The following is a 27894-nucleotide window of genomic DNA, read 5'->3' on the forward strand; positions in this document are numbered from 1 at the left end:
TGTTTCTTAATGGCTTAGCCCTGTACACACAGGTTAAGACATCCAGATCCATACAGACATCCACCTGGAGTATGATATCTATTATATCCAAAGGTGCAATTTTACAGATGAAAATATTTTAAATTCTTTTAATCTTAAATATCATAGTTTCAATACTTTTTAATAAAAGACTACTCACACTGGTTAACTTCAATCTTCTGCCTGGATAATTATGTGTCTATCTTGCAGTAATATGCCTTATTGTTCCTGGAAACAGAACTGTAAGGACAAGACAAGCTAAGCTGGCAGAACTTAAATCTTTCCGCCTGTAATATATTAAACATGTTGGATTAAAGAAAGTTTTTCTTAAATTAATGTTGTAAAGGATCCTCATTACGCCCTTCTCCCTTCTCCTTCACTACCCTTGGTGTGACCTATTTTGCTGCAACCAGGCCTGGCCAGAGGATGGCAGGTCCAGAGACTGACCTCAGTAATCTTTCCCTTCTGCCAGTTTGCAGGGACAATCATTGCAGCCAGCTCCAGACAGTCCCATGTGTCCCTAGACTTACAGCTGTCCTCCAAAATCTTCCTCCTCCTTTCTGATATCTCAGCCTTGATCTGTACTTCCTGCCATGTCACTCTTCTTTCTGTTCCTAACCAGACGACCTGCACTTGTTCCTGCTCTTCCTGACCTACATCCCAGAGGCAACACAGCAGGCATGAAATCCTTGCTTCCTGACTCACACCCTTGCCTCAAGACACATTATCTACATACAGATGGACCTGTCTGCAGTATCTGATTTCCTCTCCTATAGTGCATTGCCTGACACATCTTACCACAGACTGTCAGCCTAAGACACATTTTTGTCTTTTCAGGTCTCAATTTCAGCTCATTTGGCTTTATCTCGCATTCTAGATGGTCTTAACCTTTGGGCCCAAACATACACAAACACACACACACACAACGCACCAGCTAAATTATACTGGCCTTTCTAAATCTATGCACTTCAACCTTGTTATCACCCATGACTCTGACATACAGCTATCAGACTACGGCTCCAACTTCAGGGATCCTGGAATTTTCCCAATATTGTAACAATACACTTTGTGCAAAGGGTACAAGAAATAGCAGTGAGAAAAGCCACAGTGACTTGGGCACCTGTTTGCTGTGCAGTCTTGAAGATGGCAAAGTCTGATCGCAAAAAAAGGGTAATCACTAAATTCTGTGGGATGAATGATGCAGGTTTTCTTAAGATCAATGCAGTCTGCCTCCACATTAATGACAAATTTGTTTCCTTATGTTCTTGGTCAAAACCTGCTGTTGTCTGTCTAATGAGTCTGGTTAAGCTTTCTCTGGAAGATGTAGTCCAATTTATACCACAGAGAGTGGCATCAGACTCATCCATTTCAGAAGATGCTAAAGTGAAAAGAATACTGACATAAAATGTTTGCAGTCTGCTCCATCTTCAGGCACCTCTTTCTCACTTTCCTTCCCTTTATCTTAGTTTACAAACAGAACTGGGGTGGAGGGTACATTTCTTTCAAATGATAACTCTATCAAATGTAAAGTACAAACATTTTCACATACTCCCACTAGTTCCTTCTTTATGAAAGACATGATTCTTTTTCACTTTCTGCACAAAAATGTCAACACCATATGAACAATGACAATGACTGGCCCTTCAAATATGATTCCAGTTAAAGTTTTGGCCCATTCACAACTGTGAGCAAACTTCTGTAACAATCAATTTGTAAGAAACAGAACAGGCTAAGAAGCAGAATTTTCTTTCTACATGAAAAAAACCTGGCTTCAATCCAAAACCCATTGAAAGACACACTTAAAATTTTTACTAACCAAAAACTTTGAGTTACATACAGAGGTACTGAAACAGTGCAGCCTAAATGTCTTCAGTGTTCATATGTGAAAATTATGTTCTCTGTAAGAACAAAGATGCTGACAAGGATGTGAATGTCACTGACCAGCTGTGGGAACTCCAGGCATCTGTGGTTCCCGGGAATCCAGTCTCAGACTGTCCCTGTGCTACCAGGACCAGAGTCGCAGCCCCTCAGTCGGGGGCCTGACAGCTCTGTGAGCCATCTGAGAGAGCAGGGCTTGCAGGCACCCTGCTCCAGGCCCAAGACATGACTCTCCTACACAGCAAGCCCTACATGACTTTTTGAAAACTCCCAGTCTCAGATCCATGTGACTGGGAATTCTGGCTTAGAAGGTCTGGTATGTTTGGAAGCCTTCTGTGGAACTAACAACACTAGCTGATCTGCCCACAAAACCATCCTAGCCCTGGGGACTCAGAGCATTTAAGGTCCTTAGCTACCAAGCAAAACCTTAGAAAGTATTCCCTGGAGTTGGGAGCTTGTGACTGCAAGGTTCATTGCTCAGGTCACTAAATAACCCCTGAAAAACTGAACACAAAGAACTCACAAAGTGCTTGGTGCTAGGGAGACACAAACCCAAGAGGCTATCCTGGTTTGGCTGTCCCAGTATTAGGGACTTGCTGTTTGCAGAATCCCTATTTCCTGAATTACATATTCATTCCCTATTACATAAAAGCCCTAACTAAAGAGAACATTAATTTTTCGAGAAGTCTTCCTTTTGAATTCATGTAGGCACTCCCCATTAAAGTAGTGGGCTTGTCACTGTGCAAGAGAGTGCTGAACTCTGTCTCCAAAAATTGCAAACATTTTGAAAGAAAAAGGTGTGGAATGCTGTCTAGTCCAGAAAAGGTTCTCCAAACACAAATTCAACAGCCCTTGAGATCTTTTCAAGACTTCATGATATAGACTAGTCCTATTAAACAAATTTACTTCTGCTTTGGAAGCTTTTTAAGAATGGTCTTGAAAATCATGTGAAGTGCAGTAATACTTACTCTTTAGTTGACAACTGATTTGCAGTTACAGTGCCTGTCTTCCCAAGAAGTCATTATATGTGACAGAGCTCTACTTTCATGGAAAGGACTAAACACCTGCCTGCTGACTGCAGGTATTGAACTACTTCTTTCTTTTGCTTTGCTTGCACACACAGCTTTTATTTTATCTATTAAACTCTCTTCAACTGAATTTTTCAATGAATTTTTGCACTGTTACCCTTCTGATTCTCTTCCCATCTCACTGTAGGGGAATGAGTGGCAAGAGGGTGCCACCTACCAGGGTTAGACAACAGCAGCTATTAAAGCACACAGGATCAATATATTCCCTTTTGAATGCCTCCAAACAACTGAGTGAAGTGTTCCCATGACATTCTGCATCCTGTGATACATTCTCCATCACATCTGATGACAGAGTTATTGATGTGAATTAAAATTGCTCAGGTTTAGATAAGGTTAGCTTATTGAGGTTAAATCCAGCCATACAGAGGATGCTGACAAATGAAAATAAACTCTTTATCAATCTGTATGGACACGACTATTTCTAAAAAGGTATACACTTATGAATGATGACCAGAGCTCTGAATACAGAATACAGCTGGGTTCCTTGCTAATGCAAATGGCTTGGCCGCATCACTAGGTAACACTATATAAATGTTTTTAGAGAGGACTCTTACCATTTCTCAGATATAATACATCACCATAAATTAACAGGAAGCTTCCACATCCAGAAAATGTCAGTATCCTAAAGCTGCAGCACACCTCTTCCTCACCAGAGACCAGCACAGTAAATCAGGCCTAGACCACTACAGTAAATCCAATCTACACAGGCTACCAGTGGAATTGCAAAATTAGTTCAAAATCTTGGCTTTTTTTTTAATGTCTTATATCCCTTGGCTCAGAATCCAACCATACCATGTAATACTGTCACCATAAGATACCCCCAACCCAGTGCAAAGTGTGCTGGAATATGGAGTACACATGTGCACTCACTAGCTTAGGCTCCATAAAACGATGTAGCTGTATCAGCAGTTTGATGAGCCTGAGCTAACTATTGCTGCTGCTTCAGTTTCAGAACTCAGCTCTGAAGCACATGGCTCAGTTCTTCTAACCTTGCTTTCTGAGCTGTCACAGGAATGTCCCTGTTTATTTTTTTTAAGCACTTGTCTCCCAAGAACAAATAAAAACCAAACAAAAGAAAACTGAAAACCCTACCAAAATTGGACACTTTACTGTACATATCTGTGTCTCACAGACAATGACTGTGCATGAGGCTTAGCGACGTTCCTCAAGGTACTACTGATACTCATTCACATGCTACAAGTTTGCCATTTGTACCTGTTATTCTGAGAATACTTTAGTGTCTCTCTCTGCCCTTTGATTCACCTAGAAAGAAACTAATTAAAACAAGAAAGGGACACTTTTTGAGATAAAAATAAGACAGACATATATGACCATATTTGTCTGTTAAAAATGAAATCAATATTCACATTAATTAAGGAACCATACTGATTTTGCACTTATATTGTCATATTCCTGTAAAATTTTGGGCAAGCCATAATAGCCACATGCAGCATTTCTGCCATGGTATGACTGAGATACTACATCCTTTTGCTATGGTTTATCAGATGATGATAAATCTCCAAATGCTTGAGTAACTTCTGAAATATTCTAGGCATTAATTAAAAATTAATCAATAATGTTAGTACTGTTCTGTACAAAACCATCTTTCAAAGCATGGAATTTGTACCAAGAAGGCCCTGTTTAACTTCCAAAACCGACTAAACTAAAGGATATAATTATTAAGGATATTATTACATATGAAGATGATCAGCATGGAAGTTTAGTATGCAACATCCATTTTCCAACAGGCATTTTCCATAGAGACACTCCCCAAGTTATTTGAAATAATCCAATATTACAGAGACAATGGACCCAGGAGAAGACCAACAGTAATGCACAGTGCTATGCTGACAGCTACTTGTATAATGACAACAATAATAACCAAGTAGAGCCTCCTTTCACTCCTTTCTCTAGCTCTGAATCAAGTCAGCCCATGAGCAGGAGCACTTGGTAAATGACAAATACTACACATAGAAACACCCTAAAAACAATTACTTAGGCATTAAATTTGGATGCAAGCACAAAATATTCCAACGAGAAAAAAAACCCGAAAAGGCATTTGTTTTGTAATAGGATGCTTTTCAGTTTAGCTGCATTTTTACTTTATTAAACTAAGACAGCTATTCATTATGACACATAGTGACCACAAAGGAAAATATTTGAAAACTTAAAACCCTTTTTATCTGTTAACTTCGTGGATGGCTATATAAACTATAGAATACTATATAGTTGTCCTGGGGTTAAAATTAATAACTTTGCAACTTATCCTATACTTTAAGTGGACAGAGATTAAAAAAAACAACTTCATTACCTTTAAGCATTGTTCTTCCAGTTGATCCTCCGAAGATATTTAAAAGACCACTTCTTGCTCCTAATGATGTAGTTGCTTCTAGTAAAGCACCAGTTATGTAGTTAGAGAGTGCAGTCCTCTGCAGAGTGGCACGATATTGACAGTAAGCACCTGTTACACATGGTTTTACACAAAAACCATCTCCTTTGTATATACAGTCTGTAACAGATGTTGGGAGCTTTCCCAGAAGATGAGGAATATATTCAAAAATATCTTCTGCTCCTTCCTCTTCTTCTCTCACTGCACTGAAGACCTGTGGAGAATGCAAAAGATGATGACTGTTAGCTCATTTGCGTAGGATAACACACAGAATATAAAACAATTCCAAACGACCCAACTTCTTGTGAAGTTCAATGACCTGCAATATCTACTTACCCAAAACTGGTTTGTTAGGATTTTGGGTTAGGCTCCCAAACAGGGTATTTAAGTAAGAAGTCATTCTGGCTTTCAATCTGTGTTAAAAAGCATTCTAAAGATAACCATGAGACTAAAACAACCCCACATCAATACACCTCATCAACATTTAAAATACAGAATATGCACAAAATTGTTTATAATACTATTAGGTCTGTTGTACTTCCAGAAAACCTTAAGAGGTAGCAGTAGCAGAAAAACCAGATCAACTCAGGGTTGGCACTTTTTCGTGCTGAGTGGGTGGGGGTTTGCAAATAGAAATGGTTTTAATCACTCTGAACCCTCTTTCAAAATGTTCTGGGTGTCACGTTTATTGCATTACTTCCAGCCTACGCACAGGTCCTCTATCTTATATTGGTTCAGTACTTTTTTCCAGTATTTGTGATAACACACTAATGAACTTCAGTCTGTGGCTTAGCAACTAAGTAATGTTTGCTTATTTTAAAGAGTCTAATGATCAAAGCAAGAATCTGGAAGAAATTTCTTCATTTAGTATATAAGGGGAGACTTGATTCTTTGCATTCTTGTATGCTGACTTACTGATTAACATTAATAATTTGTTTCAATGATCTGTGCTTCTTAATTACAAGTGTAAACTAAAAATTAACTCAGGGAAAGGTCAGAATAACTGTCACCAAGACAGGTGCTGAGACAATTTTCATGAGGTTGCTCCCAACCAGTCTTAGATGTGCAGAAGAAACGAGCTGATGGCTTCATGACAGTTTTTTTCCATTAACGCCTTGTGTCTTGTTGCCATCCTTTCCCACATATAAACAAAATACAGCTATCCATCAACATGGCAGAAACTGCAGCCAGTCCTACAAAGCAAGCACACATGTGCTCAGTCAAACGATAAGAAACTGTTTGCACAGCCTGTGCACGCCGCATGTCAGAGGCACCCGCACCCTGCCCACAGGACACGCACGTGCCCTGCCACTGATCCAAGGAGGGAAGCAGCTCCTGTTACAGGGATCTCACACCCCTCCACTTCTGCCCTGAGACTGGAATTTACCCTGCCAGGTAAGTGAGGAGGGATCCAACTCCCAGCTCTATGAGGGATCTGACCCTCCACTAACAGAAGAGATGAACAATGACATGGTTCTTTCATCTGTGTAAACAAATTGCAGAAAATCAAATACAATCCAATATATTAGGTAGATGTTTGTTAGCTTTAATTTTTGTAATATCCATGTTTGGGGGGAAACAGTAAAATTTTATATTAAAAATATAATAATTCATTAACTAGTAATTCAGAGATCTGAAAAAGAACACTGACATATTTATTAACATAAACAAAAACCTTTCACATGTTGACTATGGTTATATATAGCTCAATTCCATTGAAATATATCTTCTGTGATGCACTATACCATGATGCACTACACTATTATTGCACTACTATACTAATACTACACTATACTGCACTACTATAGCATGAAATGCTGCGGCATCTACCTTTTTCCCCCTCTCCCTGCATATTTTCCAAAATGTGTTTGGTCTGAAGTTTCTAGAAATATTACATCTGCATCTTTATCTTCTTTTCTTTGCTACCTGTCAGTTTTATGGACTTTTAGACTGTCAGTAGAGACACATCATCACCTTAATTCAGAAAGAAAACGTGCTCTTCAAGTGTGCCTTACCTGGACAAGATGTGTGTAGACCTTTTATTTAGCTAACTGTCTGCAAGTACCTTTTCAAAGGTGTACTGTGAAATAGTAAACCTTTGGATTACAAGTGTGTCACACACAGCAGGCATAATTAGTCTTTTTAGCTTGTTTAAAAAAAATATTTAGTTAATGAATATAATTTAACTTCTCAAAACTGCAGTTACCATCCAAAATATTTTTAAAATTGGGTTCTGCAACTTATAAAGGCATGTTCTGTTGCCTACACAACTAAAATTTCTTTCAGATGCCAAAGCAAAGAAACCATTTGTTGACAGAAATAGGCGACAGTGTTTTGCTGGAGAGATTACACATAGAATAATGGTGTTAATCTCTTCTGTGTAAAGTAGACTTCGGGGCACTAGCTGTCTCCAAAGACTTTGCACATCACACAACATTTCCAAATTCTGTTTATTTTGATGTGTTAAAGTTCTAAGCATGTTACCTCTGCTGCACATAGATGAGGTTACGAAAAAATACAGACTTATAATGTGTATACTTATCAGCCCATGAAGAGAACTGAAACAATCAGGATAGCAACAAATCCCTTAGGTAACTGATAAGGGAAACCACCTTTCAGACAGATTGCACCAGACAATTAGGGAAACTTAATCTTGCCTGGGAGACAAAGAAGTTTATTCCAAGCCAGGGTTTACAGTTCATCCTGGCAGAATCCAGATCCTATTGATCCACCCAATACCAAAGAATGACTAATGTAATTAAAAATTAATGTGAACCAAAAAGGGTAAAATGCAGCACTAAACCGAAAGCTACCCATCAAAAACCAAAGCCTCACTTTTGCCTTACATATCAAATTAAAGATTTCAAAACCATCTGCAGTCTGATGCTGCCAAGTCTCACTTACTGCATATAAAGCAGTAAGTCACAAGAAACTCAGGACAGTATCTGACTCTAAAAATGCTGCAATATTAAACATTCCATAATGAACACCTTAAAAATAAGAAACGAGACGAAACAGGAAGCTCCATATACTAATACATCAGTATTCCAATAAAAGTATACTATGACTTCAATAGTTTTCACTTTCTCCTCTTTTTTTAAGATTTTAATGGAAAAGTAAAAGGAAAATAAAAATTACTTGCAAAGTACAATATTTCTGATTTCTACAAGAGAAAATTGTCCTCCAACTCAAAAATGAAAATCAGCATTAAAATAAAGATTAAATTCCATCCTTGTAGCTTTACAATCAAGTCCATATTTGGAAAGTGCATGAACACAAAATAGATTATTCTGCTCTTAATAATGTGTGCAATAAATCATCAAAACTTTACTTTTAAAAGCCTCTCAGTTTTGTTTCTAGTAACTTAAAATGGTATCTGCAAGCTAACTTATTGATAACCTTCAGGCAATGAAACTTTCTTACAGTGACAACAGACATATTTTATCAAGATATTAAAACTATCTTTAAAAACAACTATAAGAACAAGCAGCTTATGGTAGCCTTATTTTTCTCTTTCAACCTGTTTTTACTTGTAATCATCACACAATTTCAAACTGCAATATATCCTTTTCTCCACAACATTACTATAGCTTTACTGTGTAGAAATTGTAGACTCCTAAACACTGCAGCCATTTATTGCCCAGTTTATAACACACATTCTCCCAAAATGAAGCTGGAGTTCATGGGTGCTGCTATACTGGAAATATCAGATATAGCAGTTCATAAAAAATAATTGTGATTTCTTACTTGAACTTACATACATCTCTTACTGCAGTCTTTTTTTGCTTCTCTTTTCATATTTCTTCTGCCTCAGGTATTTAGCTTAGAACTTGGAGGCATGTTATTATATTGCCAAACATCTAGCAGCTGCTGTGGTTTTGAACCCCAGAAACTGGAATTATGAACAGGCTAAAAATGTCCCAATATTAGGCAGCAGGTTTAATTTCTCTAACTTTATTAAAATAGTGACGAATATGTGTACCCAAGAATTTCATTGCAAAGAATAGTAATGAAAAATTATGCTTATTGCTACTACACTATAAAAATACGAGAAAATAGGGCGTAATGAGGTTTTAATACTTCACTGCATCTGCCCAAATCATCTCTATCACATCTATCAAGATATCCTGAATGATCAAGATGAAATACTGAAATGTAGGACGAGTGTGTATGTGTTCAGTAGGTACAACACTTTTCAGTCTGATTTCATGGCTGTTGAACTACAGAGCATTTCTATGATGTAGGGCTGCTGACAGCAGCCTAGCTTCATTTGTTGCATGCTTTTAAAGCATTTTTAAATGCCTGTAAGCCACAATGGTATATTAACAAGTAATAACTCCCAGGACAGTACGTGTTCAAGATCATTTAAGTATCTCCTTTGAAAACACAAAGGTTTCACAGAGCATACAAGCCTAAACACAATTAACAGCACAGGAAATGCTGCTCTTTTCAAATTTGTTCTGTTCCAAGAAAAATTACATTAAAATGATGAAATTCTGATGGTGATTTTTCATTTTGGCCCTCCATATTTTTCAGAAGAAAACTCTTACTAACACTGATCAAATGAAGCCGACAGTGATATCTTGGAAGTCATGACCAAGGACCATTCCAATAGCTTTTCTATGTATTTATTCTACCTTTTAATTTGGATATCTATAGCATGGAATACAAGCACAGTCCGCTATGAAAATAAAACCACCTTTGGCAGAAAGAAATTAATAGGCAAAGTGAACTTGGGTGAATGAGGCATTAAGGCACAATTGGTCTATATTTCAGTTTTATGCCTTCCAAAATGGCACTCCATAACACTTTGGAGTATATATTAATAAAAATGTAAAAACAGGTAATGCTGATAGTTAATTTTCTGAAGTACTTTGAATGTTCTCAGCTTTATCTCATTCAGGTTATGACCATACCCCCTCTGATTACTTAATGATATTTCAAGATCATGGCTAAAGTACAAATCTTTAATTCAAAATCTAAAATCCTGTAACTACTTCAACTGAAATACATTAAACACGGAATGCAGGTTTTTATCCCTAGAATAGTGTGTATGTTTGTCTTTCTTCCTGTGTATGTGTCATTCTCAAGAGGGCATGCCAGAGCCCATGTCTCAAACAGTTGTGCAGGTTGCTCAAAGCCAAGAGATTTTACTGTGTTTGACAAAGATGCTGCGAACAGCTGAAAGATCTGCTCTGTCAGGACTATTTCTTAGCTGTGTTCACTGACAAGTCTTGTTCACTTCAGCAATCAAATAGGTGAGGCTTTCAGAAATCCTTTCAAGAAATCAAACATTTTGGTAAGTGATTTCAGTTGGAGTTTTTTCATTTGGAGTACAAACGTCAGACATTTGGAGTGCTAGAACATTATCTTCTTGGTGGTACTCAGTAGCCTGTAACCAAATAACAGCTGATGAAATTTTTGGTTATGTGTCTTATTGAGTTCTGGTATTTTACAATAACAAGTTGGGCAAAGTTTAGGATAAAACCTGTGGTCAATTAAATTCCATTCCCAACTTATTGTTCCAGATGACGTGGATGACTACAAATACTCAACTGTAAGCTTTTCTAAATTGTAGCACCACTGAAATTTGTGACAGACTGACAACTGTCCAGCCCAACAGAAGATGAAACAATATTTTCACTCCAAATACAAAACAGCACTGTAATATCTACTAAGAAGAAAGCTCTACCCTACCTGAAATCAGGACTACCTCTCCCCAAGCTTCTCTGATCTGTTGTTTGTCATGACACTGTTGCAGTTTCTCCCAGTGGCAAACACAAAAACAACTATCTGGCACTTTTGCAAGCTGGCATCAAACTCACAAATTCCCTCAGATCCTCTCCCAGCATCTCATGATCCAACATTTTTGGCTAACAGGCAACATTCTCAAAGTATGAGCAGCCATCCCAGATTAAAGTAAAATACAATTAAATAAAGGGTTACATATTATGATGCCTTTCTTCATACTCAACAGCTTTTGGAGATGTATTTGAACGTCACCCTTCAGGTGGCTTTGCAAGCCAACAACTGCCCTGCCAAGCAGAACTGACAGCAGATTAAGCAATGGCAATTGCCACCTGCCTGCCTGCAGCTTTACCAACAGGAGAACAAGAACTACCACCACCTGAAGATTTTGCTGAAACACAGCCATTTGGTGCAAGTTTGCATTTGTGCTCAAGAAATAGCCGTAAAGGGCTGTTTTGACAACTAATCAGCAAAAAAGCTGTAGCTGTCAAAAGATATTGACAGTGAAATATATGCAATTCAGCAAAAACTGAAAGAATGGCATGGATTAGCAGTGTTCTCTGTATCTTGATCATATCTTTCTGTGTATTTTCACATGGTGCTTAAATGTAATGACTTGCCTGCTGAGATGCTAGATTTTGTAATGGAAAAGTTTCTTAAAATATCCCTTGACTGCTGAAACACTGTTCTGTATTTTAAAAAACTGCCTAGAAAAGAAGAGGATACAGTGCCATGGTATAATTCTAAATGTACTTCATAACATATGAGGAATGCTATGTTGTCTTGGGGAGTGGGGGGCAGAGGCAGGGAGAAAGCATTCCTCAAAATACATATGTATACATAATATGTACCACTACAATTTCACCCAGAACTTGACAAACGTGCTATCTGCTGTAAGGCATGTGCGGGTGGTATTGCTCACAGGTGTTGTTCATCTGGGACATTATAAAGAAGAAAAAACAGGAACTGCTTTGAGAATGCAAAAACAGCAAGATTTGTTTGCTGAGGCAGCACCCTGCATCATTTGCAATTGCAGCAGTGAGTAAAAGCAAATACCATACTTTATGCCCTCCACTGCCCAGGAACTGGTGAGGGGTGGAAGGAGGGGACATAATGCCAAGATAGAGCCTAGCATATACTATCACTTTCTCCTTACAGTGGGAATGAATCTCCCAATTTAAAGAGAAGTTGCCCTCCCTGGGGTAGGGCATGTACAACTGGCAGAGGAGGTGCATTGGAGTCTGTCCAGTCCCACTTACACATCTGAAGGAAAGAACACATCACAGGAAAGAAATAAAGGTCTTCAGGCATCTCTTCATCATAGGAGTCAATGCTTGTTCCAGCATACTCACATAGCTTTTCTAACATTCAGTGATACAGTCACTTTGGGAGACCCAGATATTTTCCTTTTCTGCAAATGATCTTCAGGTTCTAGCAATTTAGAAGAAACACTGTGGTGACCCTTCCAGCAGCTGTCTTGCCAATATCCTTTTTACAATGTCTGCTCTTAAAAACCTTTCCAACTTTTGTGCTCTATTCAAGGATTGGGAAGGTGTGGATAGATTGTCAGGACAGAGCACAAGACAACAGTACCATGCTACAGAGCAACAATGCTCACTTACTCAACAGCAAGTTTTATTGAGTGTTCAGCTCTACACAGTAAGTTGTAACTGGGTAACGTGGCACATAGTGGTAAAGGACACACAGAAAACAGATGAGTTGACCCTGGGAACATGGAAATCACTGTCGATGGCAGCTGGAAGGCTGCCAAAAGAGCGATCAAGCACAGATGTGCCCAAACACTAATATTCATTAAGTGATGTTCTGTGAACTTTCTACAGCTTTGACTGCAATTACAGACTGTGCATTACCTCACCAGCCAATATTGCATCCTGCTAAGGATGGGATAATTTCAAGAACAGAAATGGAATTTAATGAGGATCAATGTATCTTGTACAGGCAATCCTTAAATACAGTTCAACATTCTTCAGAAATACTATTAGCCATGACTATTCAGTTCTGGTATCTGACAAGTATCTTTAGTGGAGAATTTTCTTCATTTGTTATCACCAGGAAATGATGATGCAATTTTTTAAAAAATTAATTTGAGATTTGGATTTATGACCAGAAATTGTAACAGCAGGTCTAAACTTCCAGCAAGTCATGATTTTCCATTTTGATAAAACTTGGTTGCTATTACATACTTATTTTCCATTTCTGTAAGGTAACAATATTAAATAGCCCTTTACAAAGGAAAAACATGCTTCACAGATTTAGAAGATGGAAAAAAAAAAAGCAGTGTGATCTAATTGGGACACTGATTTAAAACAGTATCTCCACCCTGAAAAAGTCCTGCTTTTCATGGCAGGTATTATACTTTAGATTCAAATAACTGCTAAGAAGAATCAACTTAAGATATAAAACAGAGGCTGATCAAAGGCATTAACTAAATGTCATTTAAAAGTTTTTTCATAAACACTTGAAATTTCAAGTTGATTACAGAGAAAATGGAAGGATGACACCGAACACAACATAGGAGTTCTTCGCATCGCTTTTCCACAATGTGGAACAATGCCCTTGCCAGTGAAAGAAACCTCTCTCTGCAATCTTAGTCAAAAAAGGCCAAAAATACCTTCAGCTGGGTCAGTTATTTATACCTCTGTTGGTACAAATGTGTATGTGAAAAAGTATAAAGTTTTATTCTATTACTAAGTTCACTTGCTAACTTCTTAGTTTTAAATACTTTTTTACCTTTTTCTGGTGCTTTGCAACTTATAACTTTTAGCTGTTTACTGTTCCACTCTTGTCAATTCTACATGCAGCCAGTATTCTTCTTATTTCCTGAGTGCTTATATACTTCCTCCAAACTTTTACCAACGATATAATTTACAAACAATATGCTGCCTTAGTAACTAAATAAATTAAATTACTCTTTTAAATAAACATCTCTGTAATCTCCACCTAACTAATGCACACCTTTGTTTATTTTCCCTGAAAAGCTGCTAGTTTTACTAGTCTGAAGTGGGTCATGTCTTTGAACACCTGATCGAGTGGACTGGAATTTCTTGGCTTATCAGCTTTCAAAATTACCTACTATGTTTTTAACATAAAAATATGTTAACATATGTACCACACACATAGCCACTTTTCAAAAACACATTTTAATAATGACTTTTGATACATCTTACTGATAAAAAAAAGCATTCATATAAAACTTAACAGGTGTGTTATAAAAAGTATTTAAAACAAGATGACTAGCAGCTCAAATTTTTGATTCAGTATTTGATTCAGAAGTTTTAATGTAGCTAAGAGCATTATCTAAAATAGGCTAATTATGCTTAAAACTGTCAGAAAGACTGAAATAATTCACTCAAACCATTTAGATGTTAGAATATTAAATGTGTCATGATTAAATAATTTCAATTCAAGAGAGATGAACATTTTCATTTTAAATTCCTCCTTTCATTGTAGGAGAAAGGTCTTTCGTACATCAAACCATAATGGGATGCTACTATTACAATGGATTACTAAATCTTCCAAATGCAAGTAAGAAATTTTAGGAAATTCTAATAGAAGACACTGAAAAATCTATTTAATACATCCTTGAAAGACTGCTTTCTTCAAAGGTAGAAAAAAGAAAATTAATTCAATTAGTTCACTGAAGGTTTCAAACAGGCATGACGTTCATATTTTTAATTTCCAAAATACTGATGTGTGACGGGTGCATTCAAAATAGGTGAATACTGAGCACTCAAAGCAGAGGAACCCAACAGCCCCCTTCCTGTGTCTTTTGTTTACTTATTATTCTGTGCAAGTCTAGATTTTCACTAAAAAACAAACAAAACCCCCAGACATGCATCAGATACAAGCAGAAATATATATATGGCTTTGCACCTTAGTATCAACTGTATTCCTCTCATTGGAGGAAAGGCTTCCACAGAACTCACACATTTAAAAATAGCTGTATCCCCACTCATGTGAACTGATTATTTAAACAACTTTGAAAGATGAGCTTAGTTGCATATCCCTGAACTATAACCTGACAATAAGGTTTAGGGGTAACATACAGTACAGAGAAAAACACTTGAGATCTCCTGTCAACTTGATCATCTTAGAACCAAACAGAAAAACCTAAAATTTATTGCTGTTGAAGACCATGTCTCAACTCATGAGGTTTCTCATCCTCTTTCTACAATCTCATCTATTTGTCAAAGTTCAATATAGCTGCTTATGCCAAACTCTGGCCTTACGTGTTCTTCAAAAATATTATGTTAATATGTATACTTACATAACTGATTCAGGAAGCAGTCTATTCCATTCCCATGTCTCTCATGCTAAAATTCATATGATAGCCAGTAGTAAGGGTTAAAGATCTTAGAACTGGCTAATTCTCTTTTTAGTCGGTGTGATGCTGCATCCCTGCCAGTAGAGAAACTGCTCAGAATTGCTTAAGAAGGTCTCAAGCTCATAGTAAATGTGCCAAAGCTCAGACACAAAGTACATGTAATAAAACTGTCTTTATACGATCACTATTTTTATTTATATCAAAAAAGGCTCATAATTGGATTTTACTGTCCTTTACATTCTGGACTTACATTGAAAGGTGGATCTTTTCAAGTCTATCAGAAACAGTCTATAGTTCAGATCTGTAGTCAGAAACCTAAGGTTTAAATAAATGTAAAGTGCAACAGAACCTTGCTGTATCCTGAAATATTTTCATTTATAACCGATTTTAACTAATATTACAGTAAAATACTGGTAGGCAGATTACTACAGCACTAAAATTTATGCATCCTACCCATGGCATACAGCTAATAAAAGAGCAAGTTTTCCTTAGCACAGGAAATCTAGTTCTCATTTTCTAATTTTATAGACACTGAATCCATGCCTATTTGTTTGCTTGTACTTCAGCTGTTGGGTTCATAGGGTCACATGAATAATTATAAGATTATTTTGGATAGTACTTAGGGGCCAGGAAATTCTCAGAGTTTTCATGACTGAATTGTTTGATAGACTTTTAGGTCAGGATACAGAACATGATTTCATGAAACAAAATAACTTTGTTCTATAAAGAGGCATTTTCCACTTAAAGGGGTTTTTTTAAAAATTACCCAGAAATAGAAAAGGCACAATTCCTTGCCCAAAGTCACAGCAGAATATTGATACTTCGAACTTGGCTATTAAATTACGTTTAATCGTAATTTACTGAAAAAAAGGGAGCCTTCATTCATCACTGTTCACAATGAACATTAAACAACAACCCCACAAAAAGGTAAGAATAAAAAAGGGCTATCTTGTAAATTTTTAGAATAAAAATTTCACCTAAAACTAAGTGATCACAATAATCCCTCATGGTACAATGAAGACATTTTACTTATGTTGGTTTCTTGAATCAAGAACACAGCACCTTCAACACTATTCATCTTCCCCGGTCATTAGCTGCTAAGGAAGACTTTGCTGCATCTCTAAGTGTAGGAAAGCTAAACATGTGACAACACTGTGAACAGCTAATACACAATGCAGTAACCTAAAGAAGTAAGTTCCTGTTTTCCTTGTTTCCAACTGGGTGTTCAGCTGCTGCCTTTAAATAATTGTCCTGCAGAACACTGTACATCCAATTTTCATATCACATTTTTAGTTTATGACACAACTTTGATGATAGATACCTAACATACACTGATAGCCACACTTACATTAAGACAACTGTATACTAGAATAAAACTGAATGTATGGAAGTAATTGTTACTGAAAGAGTTCTTGACTATCATCCGAATCTGCTAAAATGATGAAAGGATGGTAATATTATGATTAAGTTAAAATTGATGCTGTCTCCAATCGGAGCTTTGGAAGCCAAGTCCAAGACCTAAACACAGAGCATTGATTCATTAATTTTATTTCCAGTTCAGTTTAACTTGACTGAAAACCACAAAATAGATAATCTAATGTTTTGCAATTTTCAAAAGTTCTAATTCCTATATCACATTTAAAACATGTTTTTTAAGGTAAATATCCTTGTTTTAAAGAGAATGAGTATGAGTGAAAAAGTAGAGTGACTGAACAAGCGAGAAGGAATAAAAGCACATTAGTTCAGTATTTAAATTGCACTTCTTAATTGCTGATGAACTAAGTTTGTGCAGGACCAGAGTATATGTTCTCCTTTCTTTTCTCACTGGAGTGGAATGTCACTGGAGGCTTGATTTTCAGAATTTAAGGCATCTGGCTTAAGACCAGATGAACAAAAATATTTTAAATTAACTTTCCTTATTCTCTGGGGATTGTTACAGACCCAGGGACTAGAGTTTAGTCATCCATGAGATTTATTTTACTTTAGCATTAGTTTCAACTAAACTATGTATATACAACAGCTTCCTTACCAAAATTCATAAGCCACTCTGCTCAGTGTAATCATTTTTATAAATTGCAATTATATTACACTGAATTATATGCATAAGTGACCTGTGTGTATGCTTAGCCTCACAAAATGAAGGATAAAACCTAGATTCCTATCACAAGCTTCTTTCATACTATCACACCAGTTCTGAAAACACTTTGACTTATTTATCTGTAAGTACATACGCCAAATTTAGGATTCTTTAAACTTCAAAAGCTTCACCTTAATGAGAAATAGTGCTCTTCAACAGCTTTGGGAGAGCTGAGTACAGATTTGTTTTGAATTAACTGCAGCAAGTTTTCATGTACGTAACAAACTATTCACGTACTTGAGAGAGGAAAATTTGTAATGGATGTTTCAGTTAACTATTAAGCAAAAATGGTTGTTTGCTCTTGTTTTAAATAATTATTATAGAAAGATGAAAAAACTATGAAAGTATTTCATGTTTCCATGAAACTCTAGCAGTAGCTTAACATTCTACTCAAGTCCCAAATACTTTCAATTTGACAAGTACATTCTTAAGATCTTTAGAGGGCAGTTTTGTCACAGCATCATCTTTCTGAGAATAAGCAGGAAGACTTGTTCAAACAGTGCTACGATAAAAACTTGAGGCAACATAGGGACAAAAAACCAGGGGAAAACAGTACTTTTAAAAGATTATATAGATCTAATGGATCTTTACTGTAGTACAGAATAAACAATCAGAGATAATTTCCAGGCCCCTATTTTCTGAGAGTCACATCAAGGACAATCTATTCTGTTGAGGGTAAAGTTTACATATGCTTTTTATAACAGAAATCTCATCAAGTGCTGAATATACATTAAATATATAAACCAATTGTAATACTGGCACTGAAAAGGGCAATCCCAGAGTGAAAAAAAGTAATTTCCATTTGGGACACGTACTTCTAAAACCTACTTTAAAACTGAGTCTTTATATTCTGTAAATTACTCTACAAACTGTACTAACATTCTTCTACAATGAAATCTGCTTATGAAAATGTAAAGACCACATGAAAACAAAATGAAGCAACGATGGAGGTCTAGCTACTTATGAAAATGTAAGATATAAAGCTTGGGCACTATCCTCTCTAAATTAATAGGTAAGAACGAATAAAGATGGCAACAAAAACAATTCCATAAACTAAGAATGGTTTTGCTAATTGCACCCTATATGTGCTTGACAAATGTGTGACTGCAATTCAACTGCAACTCATTCTTTTTTTTAAGCTTCTGACTGGCTGACTGTATATTTTATTCATTTACAGGGCATTAATGCCCTGGACTTACTAATATATCAGCAAAAGCCCACATTCACGTGCTACTTAGCAATTTGGTCATTTAGTAAAATGCCATATCTGTATATGACACAACTCACCTTTTTTATCACTGTGTACACGCTTTAAAACAGGAACTTTTATCTTCCTATGCATTTATTCTGCTTCTTGGAAAGTAAGTCCCACAACCTAAAGCTGCCAGACATTATCATAGTATATATGACTTAACATTATTTGTAATGCATCAACCTTTAGTTCTGCTGTGTGTAATGATTTTGTAGCAGCACAAAAAAAAAAAAATTGATATTTGGACCCTTTACTGAAAACCTCAAAGCTTTGCCATAATGTTCCCAGGTTCTTTGCTTTGAACATAATAAAGCTAACCAAACTACAAAGGTATCACAAAGGTAAAACTCCTGATATTTAAGTGAAAGTAAGACAAGTTGTCACAGAGATAGAGAGTTCATGTTCATTAAGTGTAACCATCACAACATAGTCTCATTAATCATCAGAGTTTATGTACAAAAAAGAACAGTATTGTGTTATTGTTTACAAGTAGGTACTTGGATCCCTCATTAAACAACCTACACAATAAATTGCTTGCCCCAAGTCAAAAGCACTGTTCACTTTAAATTCCTGAATACTGCTTTACTGGAAGACCAGTCCTGTACATTTAAACATCAGACAATTTCCAAGTTTCCTAGACTATTTAAAAGTACAACATATGTTTGAGAAAAGGAAACAATTCTCTATCATCACTAGTGGGTAGTGTAATTTTAGCTTCACATGCTCATGAAGGGAAAATAAGACAAAACAGTATTTTTATCAATTATAAAAATATACATAGTAATCAAATGTTACCCTGACTGCATTTCTACTGAACAGTTTTTTATTGATTACACTGGGTGAAGCAGTAGCTACAGAATTTTTTTTCACTACTGCATAGTCAAAAAAACAAGTCTTACATATTTCATTTATGACTCTAATATAATTTACAAAAAATATCAAGTGTTTTCTATAAATCCTTACTGTACATGCAATATTCCTTCATCAAGTCACAGTAAGAGTCAGAAATTCATTGATGGGCTTTAATGTCAACTTCATTAACTGCATCTAAGTATTTTATCAAAACAATAAAGCAAGAAAAATAGAAGTCTGTAATTAGTAATTCATTAGTTTATTTATAGAGTTAGAACCCAATGCTAAGCAAAAATTGGACTTTTATAACTTTATGTGCTAAAATTCTGTAAGTAGCTTTACAATCAAAGACAATAAACTAGTAAACATTCACATGCAGTATGTCTATTTTAAATAAAAAGGAAACAAGACAGACTTTTCAAAATTACGAACTGTTTACATCTACAGGGTATTGACTGTAAAGAAAGTTGTTCCAGAAAGAAATATCTTGCTTAATAAAGCAAGAGTATATTTTTTTCCAGCACTGCATTCTTTCTGACGAAGGAAAGCTTTCCTATTATTCCTGCAGTACGAAAAACTTTTTAACATTTTATATTGCATGAACCATACCTTTTTTCCTTGTGTTTCACCATATCCATATCATATCAACTGGCAGGAAAAATGACAAAATGGTACAGAGATTTAAACAAGCCAACACAAGCAGAAACTGCAGGTTGGCTTTCGGCAACACAAGATGACAGCCTGTTCCCGTCTACAGAGACTGCCTAAGAGCTTGCAGAGAAAAGAAGTGTGTTGCCAAATCTTAATCCCATTGCTGCATTCACATGGTGCTGCCTCACCTCTGCAGCTCCTACAAGTTTACTTCCCAACAGTCTGGAAATTCTTTCCTTGTAAGAACTCCATAAGCATTTCAATGTGATCACAGACACACAGATAATAAAATCTGATACATTTAATGTTTAATTTTGCAGACCTACTGGAGTTTGTGTTTACATTACTGCAAATGAAATGATGCAATGCTAAATTTATCTGAAAGCACTGCCTTGGACTCTCAGTATTGCATGAATTTATAGAAAAAAAATTAATTGGCAATGCCAGGCATTGAGCGATTTCTAAAATGTATTTATAAATATAAAAAATAAGGTCACTAGCATGATATAAACTCACAGTAAGTAAAAGTAAAATAATTCTTCCCACATTACATTTCTCACCTCTAAGCTACTAATGCAATTATAGTACTGCAGAAAATATACAGCTTAATAGGGAAAAAAAAACCTTTGAGACAAATTATATAATCAGAAGACAATTATTTCTTATTACTGTCCCCTTGAACCAGCTCCCAAGCACACTGCTGTTCTCTCATGCTGCGGTGTCTTCCTACTGACCCACCAAATCTCTTCACAAGGGGGCACAATTTAGAAAGGAAAGGCCTGGTTCACAAGTCATTGCAAGCCTAAAAATTCCACAGACAACTGTATGCTACTTTAAGAGGGTCATAGAGGAACACAAAGTGGATGAAGGAGAATTTTTGCTTGTGCAGGAACTGAAATAAGCAGCTTTAAAAATCCTTTTTTTTTTTTTTTTTTGGTGATTAAAGATACATAGAGCCAACATGATAGTACTCCAGCATACTGGGTATTTTGTGGCTTTTCTCAGAAAGGATCCTTAAAGTGGGTCACACTTCAAATAAACATGAATAATTCTGTATCTGGTAACCTGGGTAACTTTATCTCAGAAGTGGGCCTTGTTACTATTTAGTTAACCCTCAAATACTGCTCTTCAGTAACTTGATCTGTGGACAAACATTGATTGAAAAAAGATTATAGGTGAGAATAACAAGTTATGGAAAAGAAAAAAAAACCAAAGTATGCAATAAAGGTAATGATGACAAAGGTAAAAGTAGGAAAGCCACTGACTAGAAGGAGTTTTGAAGAACCACTGAGTAGTAGAAGGTGTGAAGTAAAGGTGAGACCTGCATATCTTCTGAATTCTTTTTAAATAACAAGACACATCACTCACTGTCCTTAAGATACCTTCCTTAAGTTATGGAAAAAAACAGAAAAAAATGTCTATTAAAAGATACAATACAGCTGCATGCTAGGATGCCGGGAAAGTAAAAAGCATGAAAAGCATGCAACTATTAGTAAAACATGATGGCTTCATTCAGTATTCTCTTACAATAATTAACAGCAACAAGTATATAAAAAAGATACATAGCAGAGAGCATTATGTACAAAGAAGAGATATAATGATTTCTGAAAAAAAAACCATAACAAGTGTTTAAATATTATTGTATTTATCAGAACTATCAATTTTAAATACAACATCATTTAGACAAGTAATGCAAAAATAGCAGGAAGTAGTTTGAGTCTATAAAAAAATTTATAAAACTTCTTAATTCTTGTCATTAAACACTCCAAAGATCAGTACATTAAACCATTTTAAGTATTGTAGGCTCTGGCATTAAAATACAGTTTTCTCATTCTTCCAAAACTGAAGCAAGAACAATTTCACAGGCATGCTTTTGTTGAATAAAACTTCCTAGAATACATATGATATACTTTTCTACAGAATCTTTTCTTCCTCTAAAAATAATGAAACATCATACAGCAACTACATGTGAAGGACTTTTCTTAAGAAAAAAATAACTTGTTTAATAACTGATCTTCTGGTATTGTCTTGATATTTTAACACATGATTGAGTATCCAAATTCCCTAATACCAATTTGCAGTTTATTTTCTCAAGTGGCAGAAGCTGGAATATTTTAGAGGTTATATTCAGGGAAAATGTACTTTTGATTGACATGGCATGATGATTTTAGGATCTTCTAAAATTTGGTTCATTGTTTTCATACAGATTTGTGTCTAGAAAACAACCCCTTGGAATTCCCAAGCTTGAAAAGAACAGTGTAAACACCTCTCCCATAAATACCAATTTCATTACATCTTTTGGAGACAGAGATGGATCGATTACTTTTGAGCAAAAGGACAACAGTAAAACAAAGCTGGAAGAAGAGTCCATATGGTTAATGAGTGAGAGGAATAGCGGTAGTCACTTCTTGCCTATTTTATAACCAGTAACGAGTGTTTCTGCACAGAATGACAACATAGGAGGTACACACAGTTCTCTGCTCTCTTGCCCATGATTAACTCTGGTTGAAATGCATCTGTCAAAATCTAGAGTCTTTGACTGAGGCATACCATACAAATATTTAAAGATACCTCTCCTACAGAAAACATACAGTGGATACACTTCTAACCTTGCTGAGGTATGCAGCACAGATTAGCTCCTCAAAGAAATCCCCTATCATTATTATATATGTTTTTAAACTACAAGTCACAAAACCCAGCTATTCTCCTTTAGGAGGCCTGCCAAATGTTATACTGGAAACAAAGAGAATCATCAATAGATGTTCCACCTGCTAATATTTTTTTAAAAATTACATCTCAGATGATAAGCCCATTTCAAAACCACTTTCTGCATAACAGGTGGCCCTACTTTTATAGGAGATTATCAATGAAAATATAGTTGTCTTTATTATATTCACTCCAATCTCAGTGGCAGCTTCTACTTCCACTGTGAAGTAGGGGAACAATTATTGTTCTGAATGAAAAAATAACTTATTATAATGAACGATTATGATAAAGTTCAGACAAATAGTTGTAAGTGTTTTTCTTAATTACAAGGACGTTTATTCCAAGATAAATCTGAAGTTTGCTGGAAGGCATCTATGGGCATTTAGTTCATAATGTATTGACGTTTTCATGTATACGGACATTTTAAAGGAGACGTTAATGATTTCTTAGCAAAATGGTTTTGAAAGAAGGTAACTGAAAAAAAAAAAGTTTAAAAACATGCAATGGATTTAGCTAAGCAGCTCTAGAATCTGTAGCTTTACCTATATACTGTGTGCTGCTAAGGCTCACAGTCTTTCATAGCTACTACTCCACAAATGCTGCAGAAACGTTCTTTGAGAATTTAGAACTAATCAACTGAACAAAAGATGTCATTTGAACTGAAAGTTCCTAACTCCTGGTGTCCATAATAAAATCTTCATTCTAAGTGCCTACCACCACATCATTATCCGAAGGGTGAACCCTGATACCATCTAGCACAGAAACTGCTTTCCTCTTTTAAGCTTCTTTAATGTGCAGCATGATCCACTATGCAAAGAAATACTTCAAGACAGCCAATCTGTTCTTGGCAGACTCCACAAAACAACAGTCTAACAGATTTATTCAAATACAATTTAAGTGCACTTCTGGCAGATAAACAATGAAATTCTCTCTCCTCTTTGGGGACTTAGGGTTTGTGTAGAAAAACATAACACTATCTAAATTCCATGTATAGTCTGGTAATGCTCTCTATCAGTTGAATTTAAGATCATCATGTCCCTATGGTCTGGAACATATTTGTTTTTACACAAAGGCTTGTCAATCTAACTAAACGGACAGCATTCTGAAGTGCATCCCTGCACATACACATACACACACACACACACACACACACACACACAAAGTAGGCAGACAGAGGAGGCAGCTGACAAGTCCACATTCATTAAAATTATCAGTTCTGAGTTGTTTCTAAGCTTCCATCAGGAACATCCTTGCTCTCTTCATCTTAGCACAGGGTCAGCAAGAAAAACAAATGCTTTTCCTGTCAAATACACTTTTCATGTATTTTTCAGTGTCATAACATATGGATCTAATAGCATTTACAAGAGATTCCACTCATCGGTGGAATCCAAGAGATGAACAACACTGTTCCCTCCAACCCACATCAACAGCTTTTTTGGAGTTTGTTATTCTTTCAGTCCAAGGAAGAAAAGCAATGTTGTCTCAATAATGTCAAGGAATCTTAGGTAAACAAACCACTACAAAGTGCCTGAGGGATGAGAGTTTAGAGTTTATTGAGCCAGCATGAGTCATATATGGTGTGACCTGTTTTTAGAGAAGGTGACATTGTCCCCAGCTGCGGGATTTTCTTGACAAAAAGGTGAAGGTGGTCTATTACTCAGCTTTGTTTTCCTTCTAAAGAGAACTGTCCATCTCTGCAGAACACTGACTATATGACCTCTTAATTAAGAGTTGTCAATTCTAAAATAGATTTAATTTCAGAGTGACCTTCTTCGACATTCCACAAAGAGCAGAAACTTTGTGCTATGGAACAGAGGCAAACTCCGTATTTCCTACAAATCTTTAAAAACATAATTCATTAGCTTTCTGCTTCTCTATCTGAATGGAAGTGGCAAGAGCACGTATCTGAAAGGAATTGTACTACAGTATACAGTCTGGGAAAGAAAAAAATATTCCAACATATTCCCTTTGGTCTGCTTGCCAAGTCTGTCCCAAAGCCGAAACCCCAGATGCAGAACTCTGGTGTTCTCCCACATACCTTCCATGACTTTGTCTGTGTAGGTTGTCCCAAAGGGCTTCAGTTTTTTAAATATTTTGGAATCTGTGTCCATACCAAGACATGCATTTGCAAAACATTAAACACCCTGGTCCTTTCACTGAGAAAGTGTAAGCTGCATTTTGAGCTCCAGTAAATTATGCTTTTCATCACAAATATTCTGTATGATTTGATCCAAACCATCCCTGGAAAGCTTCTCCTCGGTGAAAGGAGAAAAACATTCCCATGAAAAATTATTTCCTCCAAGAACATACATGGGAACTCTCCAGCACATAAAATTACACCAGTAAAGAAGGACGAAAGGCAAGAACGCAGACCATTTTAGCACAATTTTAAAAAAACAGACTGAAGCCTAACTTGCACTTTTTATACCCACCAAAGACCAGCTGGAAAATTTGCATTCTCCATCACTAAAGACCTTAACATTTTCTTTCCTGCATAATTCCTAGTTTCTGAAGTTTATTAAAAAAATTTACAAGTACTGGGTGGGTGAGTATTTTCACTTACTTTCCAAAACACCCTGGAGGAAAAACTATACCCCAAAATCAGTATATATATAATACTACTCTTGGTTTACAAATACAGAACCCATGGGAAAAGTAAGTACGTAAATAACATTTCTGAAGTGAAAAGTACTCAGAGGAAGAATCAGAAGGAAAATCTATAGCGTCTAACTTCAGTGTCTTGCTCTTTGTTGACCAACTCTCACTCAACTGCCATGATTGTTTGGCTGGACAGCCCTTTTTCTACTGCTTGAGCTTCCCAAAGGATTTCATACCTCTTTCAATCAGCTGGGTGAAGATAAACTGGTGTATGAATCAGTCACTCTTAGTCACTTTTGTGCACAAACTCACATTTTTCAGAAGAGATATATTTGACAACCCGGTTACCTTAATTATATGTAAAACTAAAAGTTAACACTGTCAAAAAACTTTATACACACTATACAACCAGGAAACCTTTATTTCCTCTTTTCTTCTGAATGCTTGTAAGACATATAAAAGAAATTATACTGCCAAGTTTTGAGAGGCAAAGGTCTGAGACTAAATCTAATACATAAAAATCACAAAGATGATCAAAATTATTTTCTAAAATAGTGTCTATGAAATCCAGATGTTCATAAGTTTTTGGCACCACATTATTCTTGTATCATATACTTGTACTTGTAATTTGAAGTTTTTAATTCTAAAGTTTTATGAAAAAGTTGCCAGAAGAATAACTGCCTACTGAACAGCTACAGAGGTTAACTAGTAACAGAACTTTCTTTCACGCAACATTTTTAACCTATCCAGGAGTACTCTCCAAAAGTGCATGTAAGGAATCAGTGTCAAAGTCATACTATTCTTAAATATAAATATAAACTTTCTATTAATCTAATTTGTATTCTTATGAGCTAAATATTTTTTTAGAAAGCTGCTATTATTTTTGAACTTCAAAACTGGAGCTACTGAGATGATTTCTTTTGGCTGGATCAGAAAATATAGCTACATGCTGTGTTTAATAATTAAGATTTTCATCTGATTCCACCTACTCGTAGGAAAATTGTTTTCTATAGCCTTGACAATGATATAAACAAGAAAAAACCTTTGTCCACAATGTTATTCAAGTAATAGAGAGTAAAATGGACAATTGGTTTTTTCAACAAAGAAAAAATGTTGAAAATGTTAAAAATGTTAAAAAATGTTTTTAAATTAATTTAAATTTGCTAGTAAAGTGTTGAAGGAGTGACACTCAATTTTTTTTAAATTCACAGGCTGTATTGAGGCTTGACTAACTTTAAATCCTAAACTTGTTTGAAATATATAATATTGAAGACTGAAAAAAAAATAATTTTAAATTGTTCTTTTATACAATCTATTCTATTTAGTGTTTTGTACTGTTCTTTACATGAAAAAAATGTTTCTTTTCATCATTTTGCCAACAGCAACATTTTACTAGACACAGATTTTTAAATGTTTTTAAATACATATATGAACACAAAGGTCATTTTAATCAACAACACAGAGCAAACTGAATAAATCTTCTATATTACAATAATTTGCTCAAAATTAAACTTCTTTTTGTTTATATTCATATAAACGTAAGTGTCATGACATAAGACTATCCAAGAGAAAATATGATCTCTGTTCAAGCCATATAAGCACAAAAAGCCAGAAAAGTTGGCTCCATGATGGGCAATTTCACCTCAGGAAAAGATTATTTTGTCTGGTTTGTAGAAGAAAGTCAGAAAAACACTAAAACTAAACCTTAACCATTTTCTGAGGATTCCCAAGCTGGTAAAGGGATGGATCTCAGAAAACAAAGGTTTGACATATACATCATTGACCTTATTGTCCTAAATAAAACACGGGATCTAGGCCAAGTGACCTACATGACATCACAAAGCCTGTGAAAAGACCTGACTCTGCTACTTGGTGCCACAGGATGGAAGAAAACCTGTCTCTCTAACTGCACTCTTAAGCTGGGAGAGTGGAGGAAGGCTTCACTGCAAATTGCCTGAAGGAATCCTTGAATACCCTTTAAATATCATAAAAACACTCCCGTCAAAAATCATTAGGAAAATATACCTATACATGAGCCCTTTTTTTTCATGATCGTTTTTGGGCTCCTCCTTTGGCTGACCATCATTCAACCAGGATGGGAAGAATACTTTTTTTTAAAGAAAATATGATAGAAGTCATTCAGAAATTCAGGAGGAGAAAACAATGTGAAAAATGCTTAAAAAATTATGGGAAAGGATCTTTTCAAAGCAACTTTGGACACCAGTGTTTGTT

General features: G+C 35.8%; 1 protein-coding gene across 5 annotated transcripts in view; it reads right to left on the reverse strand.

The window, feature by feature from the left end:
• The window catches only part of PLCE1 (phospholipase C epsilon 1), a 140384-nt gene that overhangs the window by 71549 nt on the left and 40941 nt on the right, over window positions 1-27894 (reverse strand). For all 5 annotated transcript variants that reach the window (XM_088059493.1, XM_088059491.1, XM_088059489.1 and 2 more), the window contains one exon: window positions 5296-5587. In XM_088059493.1, the coding sequence (XP_087915619.1) occupies window positions 5296-5587 (292 nt within the window). The remainder of the gene's footprint in view (window positions 1-5295; window positions 5588-27894) is intronic.

This window comes from Pseudopodoces humilis, chromosome 9, assembly GCF_049639895.1.
Source record: "Pseudopodoces humilis isolate 2021_Gansu_Grassland_sample_001 chromosome 9, ASM4963989v1, whole genome shotgun sequence".
Lineage (NCBI taxonomy): Eukaryota > Metazoa > Chordata > Aves > Passeriformes > Paridae > Pseudopodoces > Pseudopodoces humilis.